At 31.8% G+C, this 9,787-nt stretch overlaps 1 protein-coding gene across 7 annotated transcripts; it reads right to left on the bottom strand.

Moving 5' to 3' along the window:
- Positions 1-2,798: 2,798 nt before the first annotated feature.
- LOC146942775 (amino acid permease 8-like) lies at positions 2,799-9,250 on the bottom strand. Of its 7 annotated transcripts, none has more exons than XM_085756849.1 (8): positions 9,057-9,250; positions 5,678-5,814; positions 4,867-5,100; positions 4,565-4,658; positions 4,048-4,265; positions 3,774-3,913; positions 3,434-3,661; positions 2,799-3,329 (listed from the first exon to the last, which is right to left on the bottom strand). In XM_085756849.1, the coding sequence occupies exons 2-8, from the start codon at positions 5,754-5,756 to the stop codon at positions 2,907-2,909; spliced, it is 1,416 nt and encodes a 471-aa protein (XP_085612975.1). In that variant the 5' UTR covers positions 5,757-5,814; positions 9,057-9,250; the 3' UTR covers positions 2,799-2,906. The 7 variants fall into 7 exon arrangements, with proteins under 7 accessions (XP_085612975.1, XP_085612976.1, XP_085612972.1 ...); XM_085756850.1 differs by lacking the exon at positions 9,057-9,250 and adding an exon at positions 7,628-7,754 and having other exon boundaries at positions 5,678-5,831; XM_085756846.1 differs by lacking the exon at positions 9,057-9,250 and adding an exon at positions 7,628-7,754.
- Positions 9,251-9,787: the final 537 nt, after the last annotated feature.

Raw genomic sequence — 9,787 nt, 5'->3', positions numbered from 1 at the left:
AATTTAAGAAGAAAGAGACATTGCTAGGTAACCCCCACCACCCAGAAAGCTTTTTCTATTATAGTATGGGAAACGTGTGTATGCGCAAATAGGCAACGAGGATGTGTGTGATTATATTGATTATACTTCCATTTATCTGTGTGTGTTTTCTGTCAAAGAGAAACTAAATATCAATTTCTTACTAAATAACATAATTTAGTGAGGAAACTGGTCATGATATGAATCATTTTCCTGCTATAGTAAGGGAAATGTTTGCGTACATGCACGAAAAAAAAATGACATGAGAATGTGTGTGATTGATGACATTTTCATTTATTCATGTGTGTTTTATGTTAAAGAGAACTTTTTTTTTCCGGCATATATTCTTCTTACTAAATAGAGTTAATGTTACAATCGATCTAATTTTAATCCTTACCGAGTATATTACTCTTTATCATGAAGAACGTCGTGAATAACACTTGTTCAATTTTAAGAAGAAAATAGATATTGCTAAGTAATTACTTTTTTCCCTAGAAATCATTGGTCCCTGTCAATGATACGATATCATGACTATTTAGTGTGACGTATATTTCATGAGAAAACCGATCATGATAAAAACCATCGTCCTATTATAGTATGGGAAATGCTTGCGTTCATGCGCGGAAAAAATGACATGAGAATGTGTGTAAATATCATTCCTACTAAATATAGTTAATGTTAGAATCGAATGAATTTGCATTCTTGATGAACACATTGCTATTTATCTTGAAGAACATCATTAATTGCATGAATAACAATTGTTAGATTTTAAGAAGAAATGGATATTGCTTAGTAATTGCTTTCTTTTTCCTAGAAATCATGGGTATCTGCCAATGATATAACATCTAGACTATTTTGTGAGTAAATTGTTCATGATATTAATCATTTTCCTATTATTGCAAGCGAAGTGCTTACGTGTGCGAAAAAAGACACGAGAATGTGTGTAATAGGTGATTTTTTCATTTATTCGTTTGTGTTTTGTGTCAAAGAGAAAATGAGCCTTTTCTCGACAAATATCCTTCCTACTAAATAGAGTTAACGTTGCAATTGTCACAATGAAGGACCGACCAGGGAAACAAGTGTCGCTACTCTATGGGGAATGGTCAAGAAACAACTTTTGTCACACTTATGTGGAAGAAAACACAAATGGGATGGATCTAGAGATTGCGTATGAATGAACTATATAGTTGAGGATGACTGAAAAGAATTGATCGCCTATATCAACAAAGACCATCTTCTTTTTGAGAACTTTTCTAAGATACCTATAAGTGATGACAGAATATTCTAAAAAAAACTTCTATTAACTTTTAGGGATTATTGGCAATCCTACGAGCTTTAGGACTTTTCTAATTTCTAACACATTTTATTCTTTTTCTTACACACATGTAACATCTTCCTTTACACACACATACACTTTGTCTCTTATTATAGAAACCTTTAGAAAAATCACGAAAATTAAGAAAAAAAATTGGATTAAGAAATTATTCAGAAGTTTTACATATTCACCCCTATAAATATTCATATTGAGAGAGAGAGTGTGTGTGTGTGTGAGAGAGTAGTGAACTAAATAGGGACAGTTTTGTAAAGAAAACATTAATGCATGTGAAATTTTGTAAAAAAATCTTATATTAAGGGATAAAGAAAAAATCACTTACAATTAGGATTATACACCAAAACTATAATGATGATGATGTCCATTTATTTTAAGAAATGAAAATTATCTCTATTCCATAGGGAGTATACACTTCTAATCATAACGGTGGACGATTATAGAGTCTAGGTAGATAATTATTGATGTCAATTAAGGCTGACCATTTCCTTTGTGTCTTAAAGACCAAACCCTAAAGCTAAATAAACCTTGGAAATGTAAGCAATTGAAAGTTCTCATGTCTATTGCATTTATTAAAGGAAAATGATAACGAATGTCTTTGAGACACTCTTTACGCACCCAAAGTAGCAAAATTTTATGAAAGTTCTTTATTAAATCATTCATTTCTGGCATCCATCCTCAAATCATCACGACTACACATTCTCCATAGTAGATCACACAACCCAATCCCCAAATACCGTATGGGTGGGTGAAGAATTTTTTGAAGTAATGTAATTCCATAGGGTAATTTAGATTCTTTTATGTAAATTTCTATGTTTTGATGATAAATTGGAAGAGTGTTCAAAATGAAAGGATTTCATGAAATATGTTGTCAAAGCTAAATTTAAGTAATTTCAAATAGAAAATTAAGAATTTTAAATTGCTTTCTTACTCTATACATGGTGAATCTCACATTGGTCCTTGTGATTAATTCTTTCAAATTTTTAAAATTGGTGCCTGAATTTTTCAAATTTTGCAAAATGATCCATAAATTATAAATCGGTCCCTATAATTTTTAGAAATTCCAAATCGTACCCTACGTTTTAAAATTATGAAAATTTGTCACTCAACATTTTAAAATTTTATAAAAAAATATTTAGGAATGAAGAATTTTATTACCATATCCAAATTAAAAAAAAAAAACTAGAGATGAAGACAATTCAATTGAAGCATTTGAATTTGTTAGAATTCTAATTTCCTTAGTTTTTGATTACTTCATCGAAACACACTCTTATAATACAGTTTTGAGGATAATCAACATTGATTTTGATATTTTTCTTTTGTGAAAATCTTTTGAGGAGTAAGTCTTAAAAGAATGCTTACATGGAAAAGATAGAAGCAACAATTAAAGCGTGTTCAGACGTAATAATTGGAAATTCTAAAATAACTTGGTGGACAAGATATAACAATGTGTTTAATAGTTTTTTGATCTTAGAAACAACATTACTACATTTTAGATTAACAAAAGAAAATTATTTTACATGAGCTACAATAACTCTAGGCTCCATTTTGAAATAGGCTATTGTTTATACATGAAGAGTTTGTATTTTGTGATATTCTTACTAATTCCATGAATGGAACCAACTGCAGCAGCTACTGAAACAAAAAAACAAACAAGACTCAATAGTTGGAGCACACACCACTTCAATGAAAATCTGTTTATATGTTTCTGAGAGATGTGCATTTGTATCGGGAAGAAGACAATGAGTGGCCAAAATCCAAATGCTCCAAGCAATGCAAGAAACTCGTTGAAGAATGGCATTGCCATGGCAATAACTGTGGCCATTATCACAAATATTGTCCTCCAAATTAGTCTAAATAAGTTGATGTTGAATGTCAAAGAGCCAATTTTGTTTGGGTGTTCCTCATTTATGAAAGATGAACGCGGCCACATCATGTTGGCACCCATTTCAACTATACGAAATATTGGCTGAGCTAACACCTGCAACGTTATATCAACATACATACAATTATGTTTTTAATAAGTTGTGTCTCTAATATGATCTCTTTTTTATCTATCAGTTACTAAAACAGAAATTCGATTACCTGATATGCTCCTACCATATGGACTATAATGCATACATTCCCCAAAGCAACCAACCAGAAGGGCTCATAAAATCCAAAACCAGTGAGGATGTTCCCTGGAGTGTGATCACCAAATGCAGCATAGCCAAGTGAACCACATAGGAGGAAAAGTATTGTCATTGTAGTGATCCCCAACACATTTGCCTTTCTCATCTGTGTGCTTTCCGGTGGATTTGACTTTAATGTGTCCTAAATAAAAACATAGATTAGAGATAACTGATATCAATGGGACTAGTGGATGAATCAAATATGCCAAGTCTACTTTTTTATACTTCTAATTAATAATATAATGTTACTTTACCATTATATCATAGACAACAGTAGCATAAGAGCAAGCAAGTGCAATGTTTCCCAAAGCAGTCAAAACTTTCCAAATTTTGTCTTCTTCTGATAACCTTGGTCCTACTTTGGTTCCAAACAAACTGGTTCTTTCTCCTTTCCCTATTCACAGCCAAAAATGCCTTAGTAAATACATAATTGGAATAATATTGTCAAACAAATTTCATAATTATCCAATAATTGGAATATATGTTGTTAATATTTTGTTGGAAAGACACAAGTGATGAAGGTTATACCTGACACCACAACTGCTAGAGAGAGTCCACTTCCAATTAATGCATAACCAAAAGAGGTAATTGCAGCAACAGTTGATATCAATGTTAACTTATGGAAATTTGGGATTTGAGACAATAAAATCTGAAGGATCCCAAAACCGAGCATGTAGGGATTATTTGAAAACTTGCAATAAGCTTCATGGCCATTTTTGTGGAAGCAAATCAATTTCTTTATAGCCCTGCCACATGTATACATTAACAATACCATAAATTAGGGAGTATGATTTTGTTTCTTAAATATTAAGACTGAATGCATCAAAATTACAAAAACATATATAAATAAATACACTTTTTCATTAATCAGTTTAGTCTTCAAAACATATTTTTCGTTAGTTAGTTTGATTCTCAAATGTGTCTTCTATTAATCAATTTGTTGAGGTGTTTTGCAATTTCAATGCATTCAAGGACCACAATAATACAACCTCACTCACATATTTTAGGACCAAAAATACTCTGGTTAATCAATGTAATAACTTACACCATGCTTGTAGAGCAAGTTATAGTGTAGCCCACTGTAATCCCAGCGAGTTTCCCATACTGAATCAATCCACAAAATATGTGCATTGTTCCACCTAATGACAAAATGGGCAACTAATTAAAACATTTGAAATAGAACAAGAATTTAGCGTTGACAAAAATAGTGGACAAAATTTTAACATTATCATATACGTAGTACAATTTTAGCGTGAATCGGGTATCTTCTACCGCGCAATTAATCCCTCAAGTCGGATAAATGTGGGAATTAGATTAAATTTGAATTGATGTATTTATGATATATACCTAGGTAAGCATGAACGGCCTGCATATAAGTGTAATTTCTCTTGCCATTAACTGAGTCTGGATATCTATAACAATCAGCTATAAGATTGTAAGTGTAAATAGAAATGGATGAAAATGTGATCATAACAAGTATGCCAGCTATCCATCCTAGTTGAGAAATTGCCCATGCTAGAGCCAACACTCCTGCACCCACCACCACTGTTATTATGTGTGTTGTTGCCGTCAACACGTTCCCTGCAACCACAAGCATCCATTCAAATCCAATTATTTCCATTAAATACATCAAATATATTATCTAACTGGTTGTTGTTTTATTTGCTCAATGAGTTTGTGTTCTCTGTTTTTAGTTTTTACACTTAAACAATTTTAGTCATATACTAATTTTTCAATGATAGCATTAGTTAATATGGACATGAAAATCAGATATTCCAAATTCTATTACTCCTTCAACTCACAATCCCCACAAAAATTAATATAAATAGACACCTTTTATTGCAAAAAAAGAAAAGGACACCGTTTGACGTCATGAAAGAAAATAAGAGGACTATTTTCAAGTTTCAACTTCTTTATTTATTTTGCTAAGAAATTGACAATTTCAATAGATGGCAGTATATAATAATGTCGCATCTTCCAAAATAAATTATTTTAAAAGAAAACATCTTTCAAAGGAACATTTAATTTTTTTTCTATCTTTTTCATAACTGTTTGAGTATCAACAACGACATAAAACACATGAATTATATGAAAAGGACATATGATTCTGAAATGCCAAGAAAAGAAAAAGAGATGCTGAAATGAAATGAATGCATACCGGTTCTCTTGATTCTTCCATCATCATCCACTTCCTCATTTGAGTACTGTTTGATAGACACACCCTTTTCAGCCTCCATTTAGATAAAGATTCAGATTTCCACTCTCAAATTAATTAACTAATTAATATCACAAACCCTGTCAAGAATTAGAGCCTATGCATCAAAAACAAAATTGAGGAAAAAAACATCAGATATAAATTTATTACCTCTCTAATAAGCACAAGGAATAATATTGATGTTGCATCATTACAATATTTATTTACCATTGGATTAAGGAGGCCCATCATATTTAATGGAACACTTCTTATCAGATTGCCTAATCAACATGTTTCAAACCAGAAAACCAAACATACAAATATCGTGTCTAAGTATTTCTAGTCCAAAAAACTCTGAAAGCAAAATGTACCGTTGCAGCAATATCGTACGTCACCCCCTCCTTCTCTGTGAATGTGGTCCTCATGGAGTTTTTTCTTAATTTCTTATCGACTCCTTCATTGTGTTTTTTTTTTTTTTTAAAAAAAAAAAATCCTCCATTGTGGTTTGTTAGGTGCAGAATTTGTTAGACCACATGTGGTGCATATACTCCGTATTATCACGAGGTAAGTAGATGGTTTATTATGAATATTTTGTCATGTTAGCTTAACTCAGTTGATGAAGACATTGCATAATATATACTAGAGACATTGCATAATATATACAAGATTTGAACCTGAACATCCCACTTATTCATCTTAAAAAGGTTAACTTTTAGGGTATGTTTGGATCCATGGAAAGATAAGGGAAAGAAAGGATAGGGAAAGAAAGTGAGTGGCTACAGTACTTTTCCACCGTTTGGCAGGACAAAGAAAAGTTAGGGAAAGAAAGTTTTGAGGTGGGACCTACGCTCAAAAACTTTCCACAAGTTTGAGGACGGAAAGTGGGCAGATTGCTGCTTTTTGAGTGAAAAGACCATAATACCTACTATCATTTTATTTTATTATTATAAAATAATACATGTGTGTATATATCATTTTTATAAAAGGGTATAAATGTCATTTACAAAATATAGTTTATTCTTTCCTTCCACTTTCTATTCACTTTCACTATAATCAAACAACCTAACAAATCATCTCACTTTCCATTCACTTTCCTCATACTTTCTTTCCTTTAACAATCTTTCCTCTTACAATCTTTCCTCTTACTTTCTTTGGTGATCCAAACACACCCTTAGTCTTTAGATTACTTGACAAAAAAATATTAGAGAATTCTTTAAAGAAATAATTTCCTAAGAAACCCATGAAATTCGATATGATCCTTTAGGAAAAAAAAAATTATTCTCTAAAATAAATTCGGAATAGTTTCCTACCCGAATGATAGTCGGACAATGAACAATTAATCCTTAATAATCAATCCTTCAAAAAAAAAAAAAATAATCAACAAGACATGGTAACTCCTAAAGAGACTCATAACAACATTGTACCAAATTGAGTTTCGCGTTTTTTTTTCAGAACTACAACGAGTTTTCACTTTTTGATTTATAGGCTGCATTTTTAAAATTAAATTAAAAGAGAAGTTATCACAAATTCTTAAATATAATATAGAGAACAATATAATAGTTTTGAGTCAAAAAAATAGAACGTATAATAAGAAATAAAATAATGTTAATAATTTCAAAATATATTAAAATAATAATAATAATAATAATAAAAGTAATTACAATATTATTGACATGGGGCCAGTAAGGTGAGGGTGATTGTTAAGAAATTCACCACCGCAAGACTGTAAAGAAAACAGTATTGGCAGGCACGATTGGAATTTGGACAGGGATGAGATAATTTGTATTAACCGAAACAGTGTTACGTGTCATTCAGATTTCATCTATTCAGTGCGTGTGAGCAGAACAGAACATTAGTTTGAAAAAAATTTATTGATATATATATATGGGATCAAAGAAGGTCGATTGATGATACCTGTTCTCCGGTGAACTTAGCAAATTACTAATGCTACTCTTGTTCTACTTCGATCTGCTCTGAAATGAATGAATGAGTATCACTCTTTACTTTACTTCACTTCACTTCTAGTGCTCTCGTTTAGCTTATTCCAAAAGACATGACATAATATATTTGTAGTTATACAGGGGAGGTACATTGCAAGTGACGCTTTGGTGAGTTATAGGTTACGTTAAAAGCCGGTGGAAAAATTGAATATGTTTTCTTTTTTTTATTTTCATTGTTTTCGGAAATACAAGATAAAATAGTCTCTTTGGTGAGTCTTTTTTTTTTTTTTTTCCTTTTAATTGATAAAAGTAAAACTGACATTTTAAATAGTAAAAGTAAAAAAAACATTTTCATAAAGTAAATGGATCCTTATTTGCCGTATCAGCAGGCTTTGAGTTTACTAATGCCAACATTATCGTAGTTTTGGGGAGACAGAAAGCATAAGCTGAAAGAACCTTGCAATCAATCAAACAACATTTTAATTCTTGCTGCAATGATGACAATGGGAGTATCATTGTTCATTTAGCGCAAAATATATGGTTCTCCTAGTGTCCAAGTAATAATACTCATGGTATTGGTGGGGTAATATATATGGTATTGGATTTGAAATTTGATTAAAACTAGTTAGTGGGGAGGGGATAGGATATAAACAATGATCATGTTTAGAGGCAAGTGGTGGTACTAATAGTTGCGGAAAAGAGGAGAAAAAAAATAAAGCAATGGCTGGATGTGGTATTTGTCATTGACTCATGCGATGCGAGGGAATTATTTTCGCCTTTGATTGATTGGAATGAAAGCAACCACCCACAAACTAAAAAATACTCTCAACATTCATGCGTCTCCTTCAACTATTTGTGTGTAGACTTTATATTATCGTGCTCTTGATTTCACTGTCAATTGAAATTTACTTAAGTCATTGATCTTGACCCAAAAAAATGAGTCTTTGATCAAACACTCTTATATCAGGTAAAATTTTAGTTTTACCAAATTTATGTTTACTCTACGTAATTTGTGTGTATTTGAACGTCGAGTCCTTTTAGCATGCAAACATTGACCATGAATGCATTGGTTCATAATGGACCACAATAGCCGTTAGATTGATATCTATACCGAAACTCTAATGAATCTAATGATTCTCAACAGATAAACGGAGTAGTGGAGCAACATCGAAATCGTTGCATTTGATTCAGAGAAGCTAGGCTTTACAAATTGATTCCATAAGAAGCATGGATAAAGGAGCGTGCTCATGACAACGAAAATTGCAGATGACATCGCAAACCATGCAGCGAGAATCAATTGCATAAATCATGGATTTTCAAAATAAATAAACAAGGAAAAATCAAAGAATCAGAAAAAGTGAGAGTTTACATAATATTCTATTGAAAATGAGAAGTTACTTTACCTCAATTATGCCTCAGATGTATATTAGAGTCCATAACAGCCATAACTATAATGGCTAACTGTCTAACTAGTATAGTTTAATATAGTTCTATGTAGTTTGGTGCGTTTAGTAAGCCTAAGTAATTGTACTCAAGGATTCTCGCCCTCCGCGGTTGAGTTTGTTCCTCATTATTTATCTTATCTTTAAATTGTGATCTACATGAGGAGAGGAGAAAATGGGGGAAAGATGAAAATAATTTGATGTTGACAATTCATTAATTAGAATTTCAAAAAAGATATCAATGTTGAAAATTGTGGTCCGCTATGGACCAATACTTCCATGGATGCATGCTAAAAGGACCTTGCATATCGGTAGATAGATCATAAATACAAAATAAAAATAAACTAGTATTGACAAAAAGGATAAAGCTTATTCCCTAGCATATCTCTAGAATCCACTTAACAATATGAAGAAATTTATTCCAGTTCCCTCTCCTTTACCGTGCAAATTAACATTAGAAGAATAAAGATGCGAGCTTATTCCCTATCATATCTCTCGAATCCACTTAACAATATAAATAAATTTATTCGATTCCTCCCCTCCTTTACCGTGCAAATCTTTGAGTTTGATAAAATATCGGATAAAAAAAGGCTACCATTAGCATCAATGCAGTCCTCTGTCTTTCTCTCATAAACAGAGTTCTGCATATCTTTTAAAAAATGCAGAAAATCCCAACTTAAGATGACTAGGCC

The sequence above is a fragment of the Medicago sativa genome, chromosome 3 (genome assembly GCF_051527215.1).
Source record: "Medicago sativa cultivar Bolivia chromosome 3, Bolivia_mono, whole genome shotgun sequence".
NCBI lineage: Eukaryota > Viridiplantae > Streptophyta > Magnoliopsida > Fabales > Fabaceae > Medicago > Medicago sativa.
The sequence above is the reverse complement of the archived record's forward strand: the minus strand, read 5'-3'. Positions and strand labels throughout refer to the sequence as shown.